The sequence below is a fragment of the Leucoraja erinacea genome, chromosome 4 (genome assembly GCF_028641065.1).
Source record: "Leucoraja erinacea ecotype New England chromosome 4, Leri_hhj_1, whole genome shotgun sequence".
NCBI classification, from domain to species: Eukaryota; Metazoa; Chordata; class Chondrichthyes; order Rajiformes; family Rajidae; genus Leucoraja; species Leucoraja erinaceus.
The window spans coordinates 98,955,057-98,974,589 of NC_073380.1; the positions used below are offsets into that span (position 1 = coordinate 98,955,057).

Genomic DNA, 19,533 nt, shown 5'->3' on the forward strand with positions numbered 1-19,533 from the left:
AACTTTAAATTCCTGGGCGTGCATATATCAGAAGATCTTTCCTGGACCCAGCACACCGATGCAATTTTAAAGAAGGCACATCAGTGACTCTACTTCCTGAGAAGATTACGGAGATTCGGCATGTCGAAGAGGATTCTCCTAAACCTCTACAGGTGCACAGTAGAGAGCATTGTGACTGGTTGCATCGTGGCCTGGTTCGGCAACTTGAACGTCCAGGAGCGAAAAAGTACAAAAAGTTGTGACCACTGCCCAGTCCATCACCGGCTTTGACCTCCCTACTGTCGAAGGGATCTATTGTAGTCGCTGCCTCAAAAAGGCAGCCAAAATCATCCAGGACCCACACCATCCTGGCCACACACTTATCACACCACTGCCATCAGGAGGAAGGTACTGGAGCCTGAAGTCTGTAACGTCCAGGTTCAAGAACAGCTTCTTCCCCACAGCCATCAGGCTGTTAAACACAACATCGAATAAGCTATCAGCTCTGAACTGCAAAATACTATTATTATTTGTTATTTGCACTATATTTGTTCTTTATTGAACTTTTTCTTTTTTTCCCCCCATTATATACAATGTTTACATATTCTGTTGAGCTGCAGCAAGTAAGAATTTCATTGTCCCGTCCGGGATATATGACAATAAAACACTCTTGACTTGACTCTTAGCATTCATAGCAAAAGGATTTGAGAAAGCATTCATAGCTAAAGGACAAAAGGATTTGAGTCTAGGAGCAGGGAGGTTCTACTGCAGTTGTACAGGGTCTTGGTGAGACCACACCTGGAGTATTGCGTACAGTTTTGGTCTCCAAATCTGAGGAAAGACATTCTTGCCATAGAGGGAGTACAGAGAAGGTTCACCAGACTGATTCCTGGGATGACAGGACTTTCATATGAAGAAAGACTGTATAGACTCGGCTTGTACTCGCTAGAATTTAGATTGAGGAGGGATCTTATAGAAACTTACAAAATTCTTAAGGGGTTGGACAGGCTAGATGCAGGAAGATTGTTCCCGATGTTGGGGAAGTCCAGAACCAGGGGTCACAGTTTAAGGACAAAGGGGAAATCTTTTAGGACCGAGATGAGAAAAACATTTTTCACACAGAGAGTGGTGAATCTCTGGAACTCTCTGCCACAGAAGGTAGTTGAGGCCAGTTCATTGGCTATATTTAAGAGGGGGTTAGATGTGGCCCTTGTGGCTAAAGGGTTCAGGGGGTATGGAGAGAAGGCAGGTACAGGATACTGAGTTGGATGATCAGCCATGATCATATTGAATGGCTGTGCAGGCTCGAAGGGCCGAATCGCCTACTCCTGCACCTATTTTCTATGTTTCTATGTTTCTATGAAATGTTAAAATACTGCAGGCTGGATGAACAGACGGTGCGAATGTGTTGCGTTGTGAGTGCATTGTGTACACAACCACTGTGCAGCAGAACCTGCCTTGCATTTCCAGTATCTCCGTCTCATGCATCTTCAGCTTACTAAGTCAAATTCACCATTGTAAGAGTGAATTTGCTCAACACCTACGTAAATTTGACTGACATGTACGTAGAAATATTTTTTGATTGGTGAACCCACGTTCAAAATTGTGTTCTAATGGAAACAGCTTGTTGAAACACGCTGTTAAGTAGGTGGCTACAACATGTAGAGACACAGCCACCACTTTATAAATAAAACCTGGAGATATTTAGGTAGAATTCTTTTAAACACTAACCACCAAACCCTTCTGCCAACTCTGCCAGTTTCTTTCTTTATTCCACTGTGGGATGCATTATAAAATAGCTTTACTTTTAAAGCAGTGCCAGTAGCATCAGTGGTTGGGTGAAGGTCAAATGGAGTAACGGCATCAAAGTCAGACCTTATCCAAAATATTCACCGTATTATGCAACTTACGTTGAAATGTCTCAAATTGAGATCAAATCTTTCCAAACTGAATATGTATTTTCCTGTTCCATTTTACTAAATTAACCTTCAAAATAAATAACATAGCACCAAACCAGAAGCTATCAAAATTGCAATCGTAAAGGCACTGAATTTTCACAAGTACTAAAAAAGTAATGCTGAGTGAACTATTTATTATTCTGCAGCTAAGTTATCAAACTCTCCAAAACAAAACACATTATTATTGAACCCACTGTGGGGAGGGGGTGGAGAAAGTAGAATATAAATAAGAGGTTAGGCATGGAGTATACAGCACAGAAAAAGCCCCCCCCCCACAATCACTGGGTCCACATTGATCATCAAGTACCCATTTATATCAATCTCATTTTATTCCCACACAGTCGCACAAAATGCCCCCAGATTCTACCATTCACCTGCACATTGGGGCTGTTTATTGTGGTCAATTAACTAAAGGGCCTGTCCCATGAGCATGCGACCAAACCGGAAGCGGGGGCCGCGCGGAGGTCGAGTGATTCTGTACGAGTTGACGCAAAGTTTGAGCGAAGTCCGCGGGAGGTTTGCACGTGACATACGGCGTCAAGACGCTGCGCACGCCCGTCGAGGCGGTGCGTACGCCGTCAATGCGGCTGCGGGCCAGCAGGCCGTTGCCGCGCGGAATTTTTGGACAGTGTCAGTTTTTCGGAGCCCTGCGCGATGTCGGGACCAGCTCCGCACAACTCCATACGGCTCCGGCAATCGAAGTGGGACCGGCTCCGAGAGGCCGTACGGCTCAAGCGACCACGTTAGGTCGCGCTTGCCTCATGGAGTCGCATGCTCATGGGACAGGCCCTTTACTAACCCACACTCTTTTGGAATGTAGGAAGAAACTGGAGCACCTGGAGGAACAGGGAAAACATGTAAACTTCTTACGGGTAGCACTAGACCAGAGGATTGAACGTGGCCACTGGAGCTGTGAGGCAGTGGATCTACTAGTTGCATCTCTAAACAACCATTCAGTTCATGCTGTATCTTCCACAAGTTTTCCACAAGATTGTGAACAAAATGCAATCTCAGTAATATTGGCTTGAATAATGCTCTTGAATCTCCTAATCCATCCGGGAAAGATAACTAATGCCCCCGTCCCACTTAAGAAACCTGAACGGAAACCTCTGGAGACCTTGCGCCCCACCCAAGGTTTCCGTGCGGTTCCCTGAGGTTTTTGTCAGTCTTTTTACCTGCTTCCACTACCTGCAACCTCCGGCAACCACCTGCAACCTCCGGGAACCACATGGAAACCTTGGATGGGGCGCAAAGTCTCCAGAGGTTTCCGTTCAGGTTTCCTAAGTGGGACAGGGGCATAAGGATCTAGGTGGACTTTGCCTTGGAAGAAGTCAAATAATTTATCTTTAAAACAGACGAGGAAGATGATCAAGCACAAAAAAGCAACTTTAGTCAAAATCAATTTCAGTGATTGTATCCTCACTAACTGAAACTGGGGAAGTGCCTCAATAATGCATAAACTATTAAAAAAAAACATTAGAAAATTGATATTCAGATTAACAGTAATATTGCTTAAATTAAAATGCAGGACTATCATCCTTGAGCAATCTAGTCATGGAACATTAAGGGTTTAATAAAAGACATCTTCACAGATGCATAATAGAGAAACACCGAAAGAATGAAATTAATTTCACACATGCAGCTGGTGGAGCTGCTGCCTGACAGTGCCAGAGACCCAAGTTTGATCCTGACCGCAGCTGCTGATTGTGTGGAGTTTGCACATTCTTCACATGCGATTCCTCTGGTTCCCCTCCCCCCTCCCTCCCCCTATACCATATATGTGCAGATATGTAGGTTAATTGGCCTCTGTAAATTGCCCCTAGTGTGTAGGGAGTGGATGGAAATGTGGGATATTCCGGAGCTAGTGTAGACGGGTCATCAATGGTCAGCGTGGATTCAATGGGCCGAAGGGCCTGATTCCATGCTGTACCTCTAACCTCAAATCAAAACAAAAATAGAGAGATCAAGTTTGATGCAATTCACTTAATTCTTGGAAAACAAAAGTAGGCAAATTAATATGGTAAACATAAAAGATTTGGATTTTCTTGCATGTTGTTCCTGTAGTGTCACAAAACACAAAGTCTGATGCAAAACAGAAAATAGTAGTTGGTGGCAGAAGACCAGTAAACATAGAAACATAGAAACATAGAAATTATGTGCAGGAGTAGGCCATTCGGCCCTTCGAGCCTGCACCGCCATTCAATATGATCATGGCTGATCATCCAACTCAGTATCCCGTACCTGCCTTCTCTCCATACCCCCTGATCCCCTTAGCCACAAGGGCCACATCTAACTCCCTCTATATAGACAACTGGCCTCAACTACCCTCTGTGGCAAAAGTTCCAGGATTCACCACTCTTCAAAAAGGAATCAACATTGGTGGCACTGTTACCCATTCATTTACACAAATGTTCTGGACCCCACACTAGGAATAGCTTCAAGCTACCAGATTGAAACATTGTATTACATGGGCATTATCCACTGGGTAATTATAAGATGTTCCTGTATAATTTATACTGAGAACATGCAAAACAATATGCTGGAACATTTCAATATGGATAAAAGAGATGGGGCATTTTTGTTGGAGAATTGAGTCCTCCAACTTCTTCGAAATTAAGAATCTAACGAATGCAGAGAAGTAAAGCCATCAAGGACCAAAAAAAAAGGTTTTAAACAAAAAAAGATCCACAGTGCCATTGTCTCTAGAATCGTGTTGTTACAAGAAAACTTGTGATGGTTTGTGGGTTGAACACACTTGTTTCTGTACTGAGTGGCAGATTGTGATGGTTTCTGCTGGTGCAGGACAGCTAGGGAGGACAAGGACATGAAAATGTACCAGGAATGTGTCAACTCCGGAGGGAGGTGGCAACTCCCGTCTCCACGCCAGTTCACTGGTACGATAAATCACCGAGATCCAGTCGACGATAACCTTAAGTTAAATAGCCATCTAGTTCTGACCAGCTTCAAGAACTAGAATCCCAAACTTTTTCAAATGTCAGAGGGAAATAAAGCAATGCTTGCCCCGGGTGTAAAACTACTGAATTAGAATGCAATGGTGGACTGAACGAGTTAACCTGTGTCACAGGCCGCACTACAGTTTGAGGGACAGTTCCCCAAACTCATTGAAGCAGCTGAACCCCGACATCCCCCATCCCAACCCACTAAAACAGCTAACGTCATATTTCTCCCTTTGCCAGTGGCACTGCATGTGCCCCTACAGTTGCTCCTTTCTCCAAATTCCCCATCCATTCTCAACCAGCCACAGCATTCAACTGATGGCCCATTGGGCGAAAGTGTAGTCTTCCGCAGGAAACCAGTGACCAAACCCTGCCACATGGGGGTTGTACACAGTAGGTTACCTCTGATATCTTTAAATCACTTATTTCTCAGACACTTCTATTCCAGTCAAGGATGACTGTTCTCCACAGTTTATCTCCTTTAACTAATTTCCTTCTCCAATCTATCCCACCTTACTTGCCTTGGTTTTAGCTTTTGAACCTCTTTTACAGGTGGGCAACAGCTGCAGAATACAGTGGAGATTGAAGGATAGGGATAAGATGTGGCCTCTGGGGACTCCCTTCTCATTTCCAACCCAACTAAACAGTTTTTTTGGTTTAGTTCAGTTTAGAGATACAGCGCGGAAACAGACCCTTTGGCCTATGGAGTCTGCACCAACCAGTGATTCTCACACATTGATTAACACAGCAATCCCTGCACATTGTACACTATCCTACACACACTAGGGACAATTTACATTTACACCAGGCCCATTAATTTACAAACCTGTGTCTTTAGAGTGTGGGAGGAAACTGAAGATTTCAAAGATAACCTACATGGTCACATAGGTTATCTTAATTCATCTAAATTTTGGAAAGCTGTTATATACTTATCACCTAGTTCATGTTAATTCCTATAGTTTTCAATAGTTTTGGGAGACTTTATTTTGTAGTAGTTCCGGAGGATTGGCGGGTAGCAAACGTAACCCCACTTTTTTAGAAGGGAGGGAGAGAGAAAACGGGGAATTACAGACCAGTTAGTCTAACATCGGTAGTGGGGAAACTGCTAGAGTCAGTTATTAAAGATGGGATAGCAGCACATTTGGAAAGTGGTGAAATCATTGGACAAAGTCAGCATGGATTTACGAAAGGTAAATCATGTCTGACGAATCTTATAGAATTTTTCGAGGATGTAACTAGTAGCGTGGATAGGGGAGAACCAGTGGATGTGGTGTATCTGGACTTCCAGAAGGCTTTCGACAAGGTCCCACATAAGAGATTAGTATACAAACTTAAAGCACACGGCATTGGGGGTTCAGTATTGATGTGGATAGAGAACTGGCTGGCAAACAGGAAGCAAAGACTAGGAGTAAACGGATCCTTTTCACAATGGCAGGCAGTGACTAGTGGGGTACCGCAAGGCTCAGTGCTGGGACCCCAGCTATTTACAATATATATTAATGATCTTGATGAGGGAATTGAAGGCAATATCTCCAAGTTTGCGGATGACACTAAGCTGGGGGGGCAGTGTTAGCTGTGAGGAGGATGCTAGGAGACTGCAAGGTGACTTGGATAGGCTGGGTGAGTGGGCAAATGTTTGGCAGATGCAGTATAATGTGGATAAATGTGAGGTTATCCATTTTGTTGGCAAAAACTGGAAAGCAGACTATTATCTAAATGGTGGCCGATTAGGAAAAGGGGAGATGCAGCGAGACCTGGGTGTCATGGTACACCAGTCAGTGAAAGTAGGCATGCAGGTGCAGCAGGCAGTGAAGAAAGCAAATGGTATGTTAGCTTTCATAGCAAAAGGATTTGAGTATAGGAGCAGGGAGGTTCTACTGCAGTTGTACAGGGTCTTGGTGAGACCACACCTGGAGTATTGCGTACAGTTTTGGTCTCCAAATCTGAGGAAGGACTATTGCCATAGAGGGAGTGCAGAGAAGGTTCACCAGACTGATTCCTGGGATGTCGGGACTGTCTTATGAAGAAAGACTGGATAGACTTGGTTTATACTCTCTAGAATTTAGGAGATTGAGAGGGGATCTTATAGAAACTTACAAAATTCTTAAGGGGTTGGACAGGCTAGATGCAGGAAGATTGTTCCCGATGTTGGGGAAGTCCAGGACAAGGGGTCGCAGCTTAAGTATAAGGGGCAAAACCTTTAAAACCGAGATGAGAAGAACTTTTTTCACACAGAGAGTGGTGAATCTCTGGAACTCTCTGCCACAGAGGGTAGTCGAGGCCAGTTCATTGGCTATATTTAAGAGGGAGTTAGACGTGGCCCTTGTGGTTAAGGGGATCAGAGGGTATGGAGAGAAGGCAGGTACGGGATACTGAGTTGGATGATCAGCCATGATCATATTGAATGGCGGTGCAGGCTCAAAGGGCCAAATGGCCTACTCCTGCACCTAATTTCTATGTTTCTATGTTTATTAAATAACAGCCATTTCTGTTAGGGGTTTTACTACAACTAACTTTAAAGTTAGACAAGCAGTCTAACAGCTATCCAATATTAAGATAAATTAACTGATTACTGTTGTCTAAACAAACAATTAAGAAGAACTAGGTGATAAGTACAGGTGCACAACCTTTTATCCGGTGTTCCGGAAACCGAAAAACTCCGAAAACTGGCCATTTTTTCCAGATGTCATCTGCGCATCAAAGCTCGCGTTTTGCGCCAAACTTGACCCGAAACGACCCACGGTCAACCCAGGTCTGTACTACTGTAGCGGCTGCCTCCTCCCCGGAGACTGGGAGATGCTTAAACATCTGTAAATCATTGCTTAAATGTTAGTCAGTTAGTTTGGAGGGCTTTTATGTGAAGAGGGGGTGAAGGGGTAAACTTTCATTCTTAGTCCCCTACCTGGTCGGAGAGGCGGGGAGCGGTGAATGCCTTACCGGGTCGCCGTGCAGTAAGCTCCGCAGCGCTGTGGCCGGTGGGGCTGCGGGCGGCGCCGGTTGTAGCTCCGACCCCGGCAACTCTACCCCTGGCTGCGAGGCGCTCCAAATCCAGCGCGGCCCGCGGCCGGACGCCCCAGCTCCGCGAATGTCGGGAGTCGGCGGCGTCGCAGCGCTGGGAAACCAGCGGGGAGCGGGCAATGCCTTACCGGGTCGCCGTGCGGCAAGCTCCGGAGCGCTGTGGCCGCCGACCCAACATTCGCGGAGCATCACTGGACTTGGCGCCACGCAGCCAGGGGTAAGAGTTGCCGGGGTCGGAGCTGCAACCGGCGCCGCCCGCGGCCGGACGGAGCCCCCAGCTCCGCGAGGTTGGGAGTCGCCGACCAGGTAGGGGACTAAGAATTAAAGTTTCCCCCTTCACCCACTACCACCACCACCACCACCACCACCACCACCACATAAAATCCCTCCAAACTAACTGACTAACATTTATGCAATGATTCTCCCGGTCTCCGGGGAGGAGGCAGCTGCTCCAGACTTTTCAAGCCGCCCGCGCTACCTACCTAATCTACGCTAAAAATCTTCCATTCTGAAATCCGAAAATGTCCGAAATCCGACAAGTGTCTGGTCCCAAGGCTTTCGGATAAAAGGTTGTGCACCTGTATATAACAGTTTGAATTAGATGAATTAGCAAAAGATCAGCGGCTCCAGTTTTGGAGGCGCCGAAGTGGCGGTGACAAAACGGCGGCGCCAAATGGTACCACTCTGCACGGGGGAACGTACAACTCCATACAGACAGCATCTGCAGTCAGGATTGAACGCGGGTCTCGGACACTATAAGCGCTGTAAGACAGCAACTCTACCGCTGCACCACTGTGCCACCCTATATCCCTATAAATAAGCTGACCCCTTATTTCACAAGACAATCCCCTATCTTATCCTCCACAGAACTGAGTTGTTTTTGAATTCTGCTGCCCACTCTTTTCAACCTTGGGTCTTCACCCACTGCACCATCTCTCTCTCTCTGCTGTGAGTTGATGCCAAAACCTCTCTTTTCAACAATTATCCTTTCTGTTCTCCATTTCTTTCAAAAGTAATGATTACTTTCAACTTTCAGCATTGCATTTTCAAAAAATTAATCTTAACTAAAAATTAAAAGTAGTCATTCAGGCTCGCAGGTATTTTAAAAGGAGCCTCACTCTGACATTTGTAGGTATGATCAGCACCGATTATTTCCAACCATTATGAAAATAACCCGCTGACATCAAGTTTAAATGATGTTGAATAAAGCTGCAGCCCATGTTTCTGCTTTCTCGTTGACTTGTCTGTGTGCCAGGGCTGCCAACGCTCACGCTTTGAGTGTGAGAATCACGCCCTCAAGCAAACTCTCACGCCGATCAGAAATTTCCCACGCTCTGAGGTGAGAAATTCTGTGATCAACGAAAATGTCAAAACTCAGATAAACTGCATGATCCGCGGGTGTTGGAGAGCCGGGGCTGAGGGAGGGATGGGAGCAGAACCAGCGGCGGGAACAGATGCGGGGAGTTGGGACTGGTGAATGTTTTCCGGGCAGTCGAGTGTATGGGGGGGTCCGGCATGTCGCTCGCTGCAGCTATGGCCATAGAGCACTCCGGACAGTGCAAGAGTCCCGGGCCGTCGAGGGCGTTGGAAGCGTTGAGCCGCTGCCGCGAGAGCCTCTGTGCCGAAGGGACAGACTCTCAAAAGGAGGTGGAGAGAGAGAGAGGGAAAGGGGGGGGGAGACTGGAAGATGAGACGTCGGGAGCTATGGACTTGAGAGAGCCTATCCGCATTTTAGGGAGTGCAGAGAGAGCCTCTTGAGAGATCGAAGGGACAGACTGAGGATGGAATCAACAGAGGGTAAGGAGAGGCAGGACTCTGTGCCAGAGAGAAAGGATGTGAGGAAAGAGCTGAACTTTGGCAGACTGGAGAGAGATGCTCTAGAATTTAGGAGAGGGAGAGAGAGATTCCTAAGGGGGAAAAAGGGTGAGAGACGGTTCACAAGAATTTCCTAAAAAGGGGATGGAGACAGGGAGACAGTGGGAGAGAGAGAGAGGTAAGAGGGAGTGCAGAGACGGTTCACCAGACTGATTCCTGGGATGTCAGGACTGTCTTATGAAGAAAGACTGGATAGACTTGGTTTATACGCTCTAGAATTTAGGAGATTGAGAGGGGATCTTATAGAAACTTACAAAATTCTTAAGGGGTTGGACAGGCTAGATGCAGGAAGATTGTTCCCGATGTTGGGGAAGTCCAGGACAAGGGGTCACAGCTTAAGGATAAGGGGGAATCCTTTAAAACCGAGATGAGAAGAACTTTTTTCACACAGTGGTGAATCTCTGGAACTCTCTGCCACAGAGGGCAGCCGAGGCCAGTTCATTGGCTATATTTAAGAGGGAGTTAGATGTGGCCCTTGTGGCTAAGGGGATCAGGGGGTATGGAGAGAAGGCAGGTACGGGATACTGAGTTGGATGATCAGCCATGATCATATTGAATGGCGGTGCAGGCTCGAAGGGCCGAATGGCCTACTCCTGCACCTAATTTCTATGTTTCTATGTTTCTATGAGAGGAGAGAAAGGGGAGACAGACGGAGTGTGAGTGGAGAGAGAGAGAGAGGGGGGGGGGGGGGGGGGAATGAGGGAGAGAGGGAGAGAGAGAGAGAGGGGGGGGGGGGGGGAGGAGAGAGGGAGAGGGGGGGGGAGAGAGAGAGAGTGGTGAGAGGGAAGAAGAGAGAGAGGGAAGAGAGAGAGGGGGTGGAGAGGGCATTTTTAGAAGCCTCCCTCACCTTCCCTCACTCCTCTCTGCCACAGAAGGCATTGCAGGCCAATTCACTGGATGTTTTCAAGAGAGTTACATTTAGTTCTTGGGGCTAACGACATCAAGGAATATGGGGAAAAAACAGGAAAGAGGTACTGATTTTAGATGAATAGCCATGATCATATTGAATGGCAGTGCTGGCTCGAAGGGCCGATGGTCTATTCCTGCACCTATTTTCTATGTTTCTATGCTTGAGTATATGGCAATAAAACTCAATCACTTGATTTTGATGCATTCATGCATGGTGGAGGTATAATGTAGTCATGGAGTGATACAGTGTGAAAACAGGCCCTTCGGCGTAACTTGCCCACACCTGCCAACATGTCCCAGCTACGCCACCTGCTTTTGGTTCATATCCTCCAAACCTGTCCTATCCATGTATCAGTCTGACTTTTTCTTAAATGTTGGGATGGTCCCTGCCTCAACTACCTCCTCTGGCAGCTTGTTCCATACACCCATCACCCTTTGTGTGGATAAAGTTACCCCTTAAAAAGCTACCTCTTAAAAATACTTCATACAAAAACATTGAAATCGTACTTCTACAGTGCACTAAAACATGATTTTAATACATCAAATTTCAAATATGTCTATCTACCTCTGAGGCTGTTGCAAGCAGGATTCTTCATTGTAGCTGACTATACATGGCAATAAACTTAGCTTGATTCAATTTAACTTGGTGCAAAATTAGATGGGCTGAACAAAGTGCGAAATCCAAATTTGACAGTCACATTTTCAACTTTGTTTCATCACCAGATGCATCAATTTTCTCCAGAACATGTTGGTTCATTCCTGCAGCTCCTCCAAATCCTGCTCCCCTTCCCACAATAACATCTGTGCCACTGCAGGAGACAACACTTGATCCTTAATCTCCTCCCTTTCCACTACAAAGTCCCAAACATTCGTTCCATAGTTTGTTTGCATTTTTTTCCAATTTTAGAATGCTCAGTGTATGGTTGTACTTCCCGTGGCGCTGGTACCAGCAGCCTCCACCTACAGCCCGGTATCTTTTTGTTTTTTTGTTTATTTAGTTATGTAAAAGTGTGTTTTTTTGTGTTTTTTTGGTGTTTTTATGTGGGGGAAGAGGGCACGGTGCGGGGGATACCGTCCTTCAGCCGCTTCCTGGTGAGGGCGCGACTATTATTCGAGTCGCGTTCTCGCCCCCCCCTCCCCCCACTGTGGCCTACCTATCTGGATTGGCGCGGCCTTTCCTGCCGGGATCGACCAGAGCTCCAGCAGCGGCGGGACAGCGCTGGAACATCGCGGGGCTGGCGATGCCTTACCGGAGGGCCTGGACCTGCTCCACCGACATCATGGAGCTGCGGTTTGGGGAGCTCCCAACGCAGGCGGCGCTGATGGACAGCGCGGGGTCCTGTGACTCTGCCCGGCTCGACCTGTGGACTCAGGAGCTGCAGACTCCGGCTGCGGGAGGCGGCTGATCCAGGAGGTCCGGGCCGCTGAGGAGGAGGATGCTCACCGTCGGGGTTCGGCGTCGGCGTTCCACCAGCCCGGCGTGAGGGCCTGAACATCGGGCCACCCGGGGCGGCGACTGCGGGTGCTCGGAAGGCCCCGACCACGGATGAACACGGAGGGGAGGCTGGCTGGACTATGGTGCCTTCCTCACCTTGGTGCCATTTATGTTATGTTGTGTCGTGGACTTTCTGTGTTTGTGCTTTTTTTTTTTAATCAATTTCAATTTTATTTTTAATATGTTTTATTATTTATTTATTTATTTATTTTATTTTTTTGTGATTTTTTTTTTTTATGATACTGCCTGTAAGGGAAATTCATTTTGTTGTCTCAAATCGAGACAATGACAATAAATTTGAATACAATACAATACAATATTCAGTGTGTGGTCTCCTTTACATCAAGACCAACCATAGATTGGGTGACTATTTTGTAGAACATCGCAGTTCAATCCCAGTCCATTCCTTGGCCTACCAGTAATGCCATTTTCTTTGGATAGAGCAGAGCTGCCAAGTTTTGTCAGAGCATTTCAGTATTCTAGTACCTGAAAATCAGTATTTTGCTGAGAGAATCAGTATTTTTACACAGTGCATTTTTGCTGGAAAAAAATGTTTTGTTTTTTTAATGTGCGGTCATACTCATGTAGGAGTACAAGAATGCATAAACTTGCTACCAATTGACATGTCTTCCACGCACCTTACTTGACAGGTACACTGCTGTTTGAATAGCTGCTTCCTGCTTTTAGTACCAGATAATGATGTGGAAGCCATTTTGGAAGCCTCCCTCACCCTCCCTCGCTCCTCTTTCCTTCCCTCCCTTTTTTCTCCCTCCCTCTCTCCTTTTTCCTCTCTCCCTCCCTCCCCCTCTCCGAACAGTCCGTGACCCATAGCGCTGTGGCCATAGTGCTATGTGTAAAGCGCTCCAGCCGGTCATGCTATATTTAGAACCCATAGAGCTGGAGCTGGCAGCTCTTTGTTTAAATTCCCACGCCCTAAACTGACAGTGCTGTTTAAACCTGGAGCGGGACAGGCAGATCAAAGCGTACAAAAATAATCATCCAGATCTTGAAATTTAAAATACTAATAGATTTAATCTGCTATCATTTTTAGAGGTGCAGAATGACTTTTTATATCCTTGCATTTTTTAAGCCGCAAGATGAAACAGGAAGTCGGGCCGATTGAAAAGAAATCTGTATTTAACAACGCAAAATCGTACATCCGTATTATCGCATTTCCATACAAAATACGGAAAATCCATACTACTTTGTGGAGGGATGAAGGAATGTGTGAAGAAAGAAGGAACAGGGTTGTGAATTTGGATTATCAGCCATGATGATATTGATGCTAGAGGAGCCTTGAAGGGCTGAACGACCTATTACGAGTAATTTCTGTGTTTCATTTCCCCCTTCAATCACACAAAGAACTCTGTCTTATCATCATTATTTGAACGCAAGCTTAAGGACAACACCATCTTTGTGAGAGGCACACTGCAGCCCACTGTACTCCACACCAGGCTTGTCAATTTCAGGTAGGCAGCATTTCCAGCTTTTTTATTTTAGATATCCAGCATTACTTTTGCATCCCTTTTGTAATTTGACATAATTATTCTGCATTTGCAGCTTCCACAGATATTTACTACTTTGCACTGTCACCTATAATCTCCAACCAATCCACCCTTTCATTCTCTCCTCCCTCTGCTTAAAATTAGTTTATTTTCTGACTATTCCTAGATTTAATGCTCTAAAACGTAAATTTGGTTTCTCTCTCGCCAGCTGCCACCTGCCCTGGTGAATATTTCGAGCATGGGTAGACAAAAATGCTGGAGAAACTCAGCGGGTGCAGCAGCATCTATGGAGCGAAGGAGATAGGTAACGTTTCGGGCCAAAACCCTTCCTCAGCTCCATAGATGCTGCTGCACCCGCTGAGTTTCTCCAGCATTTTTATGTACCTTCGATTTTCCAGCATCTGCAGTTCCTTCTTGAAAACAATATATCTAGCATGTTTGGTTTTCACTTTAATTCTGATATAGTACAGGGGGAAATGACAACATCCAAACATTGGCAATAGGCAGGAAAGTACATGTAAACGTTTTTTTGAAGTCATCAAAAAAGGGGCATTTCAATGAGATGAATAAATCACATTGCTAAACTTTGAACTTTGATATTTAGCAATTCAAAGCGGAACTTTGGATATCTTAGAAAATAGAAATTGCACCCATCAGGAAAAGAACTTGGGAAAATTAAAACTTGAAACATATTGAATAATTTGTGGGAATTGGGTAGCCAGGCTCTGCATTCACAGGAAGATGCACTCACACTGTTAAAATCAGCTGTAGTGTATTATAAAAAGCTGTGTGGAAATTTAGCATTATAATAGCTTGTTACTGCAACACCGACAGGACTAACAGGTTCTGCCAGAACTTAATGCGCTCTCTATGAAATCCATGGCTGACATACAACATTTAACACATGACGGATAGATCAAGCTATTTGTTTGTTTGTCTCGTTTGATTAGAAATATATCTGAAGCACACAATGGACGCTGGTTCATAAACCAGCATTCCCTGTGACTACTTAAACTTAAAGAGAGCATTGAAACTGACGATGAATGCTTCCTGGTCCCATATAGTTACTCACTTGGGTAATTATGGGCCAGCAGCAGTTACTAAGACATTAAAAGAGGAATTTGTGAGGAATGGAGTAGGGGACGTAAAATCAATCGATAATCATTGAGGATGCCTGAAAGGGGTTTATAATAGGATGAGAGGCATAGATAGGTAGACAGTCCGAATGAGAACCAGTTTTGGTCTCCTAATTTGAGGAAGGACATCCTTGTGATTGAGGCAGTGCAGCGTAGGTTCCCAAGCAGTTCCAGGCAACAAAAATTGGAATAATGATAAATAATTAAAAGAATGTCACTTCTTCCATAGCGAATAGTCCATTTTAATTGCCATAGTAACTCATCTCAGTGAGGGAGCCACTTACCAATATCGAGAACCCTCTGCTTGGCCGTATGTTGTCGAGAATGCCAGTACTTCCAGTATTTTAGCTGCTCATCACGATTCTTATCTTCACTGAATACCACCATTATAACACTCTGGGAAAATGGATAATATCAGATTATATTCTTTACATTGCATCTTCCGAAAAAAAAGTAAACATTTTAGTTATTCACATTTTTCTTGATATTTATTATTTAGAGACAAGCAGGACATGTTCCATGGTTTTATTCTATGGCATCAATGTTTATACTTGCTCAGTGGCAGCGCGACTCACCCATTACAGCGGCCCCTACAGCCTGTCTGTCTTTTTTTTATTTTTTGTCTAGTTAAATGTAGTGTTGGTGTTTTTTAATACTGGTTTTAAATGTGTATATGTGGGGGGCGGGGGGGGAGGGGGAAACTGTTTAAAATCTCTTCCCTGTCCGGGAGACCCGACCTTTTCCCTGGTCGGGTCTCCGTTGTCGTTGGGGCCTAGCACCGTGGAGCGGCCTCCAACCTGAACGACCCGGGGGCTCGGGAGACTGCGGAGCTGCGGACTACTCACCATCGTGGGGCTGGCCGGCCTCGGAGCGTGGGGAGCGGTGGTGACTCGCTGCTGCGACTCGACTCCTGGGGCTCGGAGGCTCCAGCAACGCAGCCGCAGGTCCGGTGGACTGGGACATCGGGAGCTCGCGGGTCCGGGGGGAGAGACCGCTTCCCGGAGCTCCCGCAACGCGACTTCTCCAGCCCGTGTCGCGGGGTTGGAACGACCCGGAGCGGGGCCGTACATCGCCCGGCGCGGCTTCATGGCCGTGGGACATTACAGCGCCCGCCGGGGGCTCCAACATTGTGACTTTTAGACCGGGACCGGGGCCGTAAATCGCCCGGCACGGCCTAAAATGGCCGTGGGACTTATCATCGCCCGCCTGGGGCTTGGACATCGGGAGAGACATGGAGAACAGGGGAGAGAAAAGACTTTGCCTTCCATCACAGTGGGTTCACTGTGATGGATGTTTGTGTGAATTAAATTGTGTGTATGTCTGTGGGAAATTGTCTTTGTTTGTATGGCTGTGGAAACAGAATTTCGTTTGAGCCTCACTGAGGCTCAAATGACAATAAATATTGTATTGTATTGTATTGTAAACCACTGCTGTCGCTTACTATTAGCAGGGATTGGGGCCAGCATTTGTTTCTGCAATAAAATTCTCCAGGAAGTAAATTGCCAAAGGAAGACAAAGTTAAGTACTTCATTAAGCATTCTCTCTATTCGCACTGTTAATCAACATTCAACATCTCCATTGTTTACATTCTAATCCCACAGGACAAACACATTTACAACTTTCAAAACTTTCTGTAAGCAGGTTGTCCCATTTGCACCTAGCACATCATTGGAAAACAGTTCATTAAAAAATCATAGTATGCTGCACTTTTAAGAGAAAATTATATCCAGTTAAACAGCCGATTAAACAAGTTGAGACAGAATGCATGTTTTAAATATTGCAACAGTTTTTCCACGTTACTTAATTTTGAGACTATCAGTAGAAAATGCATCCAAAATGAATGCAACATATGTATTTTACTAGGTATTTATTAGAAGTAGTGTACATTACAATAATAAGCCAAAATAACATAATACATTTCTTGTACCCACTTCATATTTTAAGCTTTAAAAAGAAGAAAAGTAAAGAAAGTGAAATAGGATATTGATTGCGTGAAAGAGTGATAAAAAAAACCCTTAGACACAAAGACCCTTAGGTAGCCATTTTCTAAGGTAAACTTCAACAAATTCTGTGCCCTGTTTTGTAAGTTTTCTGTCGCAGAGAAAAAACAATGTTACTGAGTCACTACAACATGAATATTATTTGGGGCCATGTTGTTTGTATGAATGGCAAATTTAATGTGCGCCATTACCTTTCAGAATAGAAGTTGCAAAGCAAGAAGGAGCAACGTTACAAGCATTCAAATGCATGAGTCTTGGTGACCACCATTCCACAGTTTCAAGTATGGCATTAGGTTAACAAAATGACACGGGTACAATACTGTTCTTGGGGTCTTCCCCAAGTGGCCATTCTACTAATGAATGCAGAATGTGGATTGAATATCAACGGGTTTACAAGTGTGTGGGAAGCCGCATAGCCCATTCCACTTCCATCCACACTCCACATATGTAGACATTTGTGACCTGGCACCACGTGACAGCAATAAGGATGGTGCATATCCTGTCTGAGCCCTCCCTAACAATGGCTAACTATATTATAGTCATACCACCTCACTGGAAAGTTGCTCTAATACCCACTGATTTTCAATCAAACAGAAAAACTGAAACTCTGGAATATTTTCAAAGTGATTAGATAAGAATGACTTTTTTTTTTGCATATAATGCTGAATATATAAATATAATCTCCGTTGAACATAGTCACAACTTCTGTATAAACAAACTATTTTTTGACATTAGCCTTTTCGTATAAACAGCCTGAAGGCCAACTGAAGTAGCTCACCCTGACTTTGCTGATTGGATGGCGAAGGCATTTGTTGGCTCCAGTCTCCCTGAGTGTTATGGCATAAAACTGCCCTTTATTCAGGTATGTTATTGGCCCGTCCCCTTGCTTCTGACGTAAGGATTTTGTTGCTTCCAGCGTGTAGTGGAACGAATCTCTAGAGCAAAGCAAGAGTTAATGATCCGTGGATAATCATTCCAAGAAAACATCTTGAGGATTATTGAGAGACTATATGTTAGCCATTTGTATTTAGACTCACCAATACATGTCTAACTCAATGTTGGTTAAGTCCCATGAGAATAAGACAACTTTAATTTCTTCCAAATTATAAATCAAAAATGTGATTTTCAGTAAAAGGTTAGGAACAAAACTGTTAAACAAACTAACTTGCAACTTTGTGATATTTAATATATTTCAATAGCTAGATTACAATAGTAATATACACAGGTGTAGTGAAGGTAGCAAAGGATGGAAGTCCGAAAAAGTCACAGCAATCTCACACATTTTCACACAGAGAGTGGTGAATCTCTGGAACTCTCTGCCACAGAGGGTAGTGGAGGCCAGTTCATTGGCTATATTTAAGAGGGAGTTAGATGTGGCCCTTGTGGCTAAGGGGATCAGAGGGTATGGAGAGAAGGCAGGTACGGGATACTGAGTTGGATGATCAGCCATGATCATATTGAATGGCAGTGCAGGCTCGAAGGGCCGAATGGCCTACTCCTGCACCTAATTTCTATGTTTCTATGTTTCTCTCTTTGCCTTAGAATAGTAATGACTGGCAAGAAGGACTCTGCCAAATAGCAAGATGTTTCTCTTACAACAGGAATAAAAACAATATAATGAAAACAGAAAAGACTCCAAACATTCATCCTACTGACAAAGGGCTTGGATCACAGATGGATCACCTGTAGTTGATCTCAGGTGTGTTGCTAGTTTATTCTGCCTTTCTTTCAACATTTTGCAGTCTTTTGCTTGTTATCAAAATGTCTCAGTTTGTCTCACAGCTACAACATTTAGGGCTTCTCTTTACATCAATGTATAGGAAAAGAGGCAGAATAATAGTGAAACATACTGAAGCTATTAAAGATGGCAGTAACAGTTCAGCAATGACAGCCCTCGACTAAATTGTATTAAATGCTGCCAACCTTCCTTTCCCAGCCCATTAACCATTCATTAGGACATTGTTTTTCCAACACTAAGCACTCTTTAATACCCGACACATTCAATATTCACAAATGAATGAATGCAAGGGGCAATGTGTAATGGACTATATTAAACATATTAGCTGGGTTCAAATCAGCCCACATGATGTTCACCCTTGTGAGCCCTTCACGGAAACCATTAACCTACATAAAGATCTGGGGCATGGAATAGATCCAAGTCACTTTCTGCCTCACCATAGCTTCTGCTGCTTTCTCACAACAAATTTACTATATGTTCAGATGTCTTTCCCCCACCGGGAGATTCCAGTGCCTTACCCTCCTGCATGCTCGTACATGAATTCCTCGTCTCCTATTGAAGGGCTACGGTATTTCTGCAAATAAAGAAAAGAAAGAGCAGGTATTAGCAGTACATTCAGCAACATTCAGGTTTCATGCTGTAGAAGTTGAGGATCTCACAAGAATGTAACGAAAGCTTGATGGACATTCCGTTCCCCATTGCCATGATTTAAATCTTATCAATCCAAGCTGTGACAGAAGTCCATATAACCATATAACCATATAACAATTACAGCACGGAAACAGGCCATCTCGGCCCTACAAGTCCGTGCCGAACAAAAAATTTTTTCCCCCTTAGTCCCACCTGCCTGCACTCATACCATAACCCTCCATTCCCTTCTCATCCATATGCCTATCCAATTTATTTTTAAATGATACCAATGAACCTGCCTCCACCACTTCCACTGGAAGCTCATTCCACACC

General features: G+C 44.8%; 1 protein-coding gene across 2 annotated transcripts in view; it reads right to left on the reverse strand.

The window, feature by feature from the left end:
- The window catches only part of grhl2b (grainyhead-like transcription factor 2b), a 167,675-nt gene that overhangs the window by 65,272 nt on the left and 82,870 nt on the right, over positions 1 to 19,533 (reverse strand). For both annotated transcript variants that reach the window (XM_055634853.1, XM_055634852.1), the window contains exons 5-7: positions 19,089 to 19,144; positions 17,611 to 17,767; positions 15,117 to 15,228 (exon numbers count right to left, since the gene is read on the reverse strand). In XM_055634853.1, coding sequence (XP_055490828.1) covers positions 15,117 to 15,228; positions 17,611 to 17,767; positions 19,089 to 19,144 — 325 coding nt within the window. The remainder of the gene's footprint in view (positions 1 to 15,116; positions 15,229 to 17,610; positions 17,768 to 19,088; positions 19,145 to 19,533) is intronic.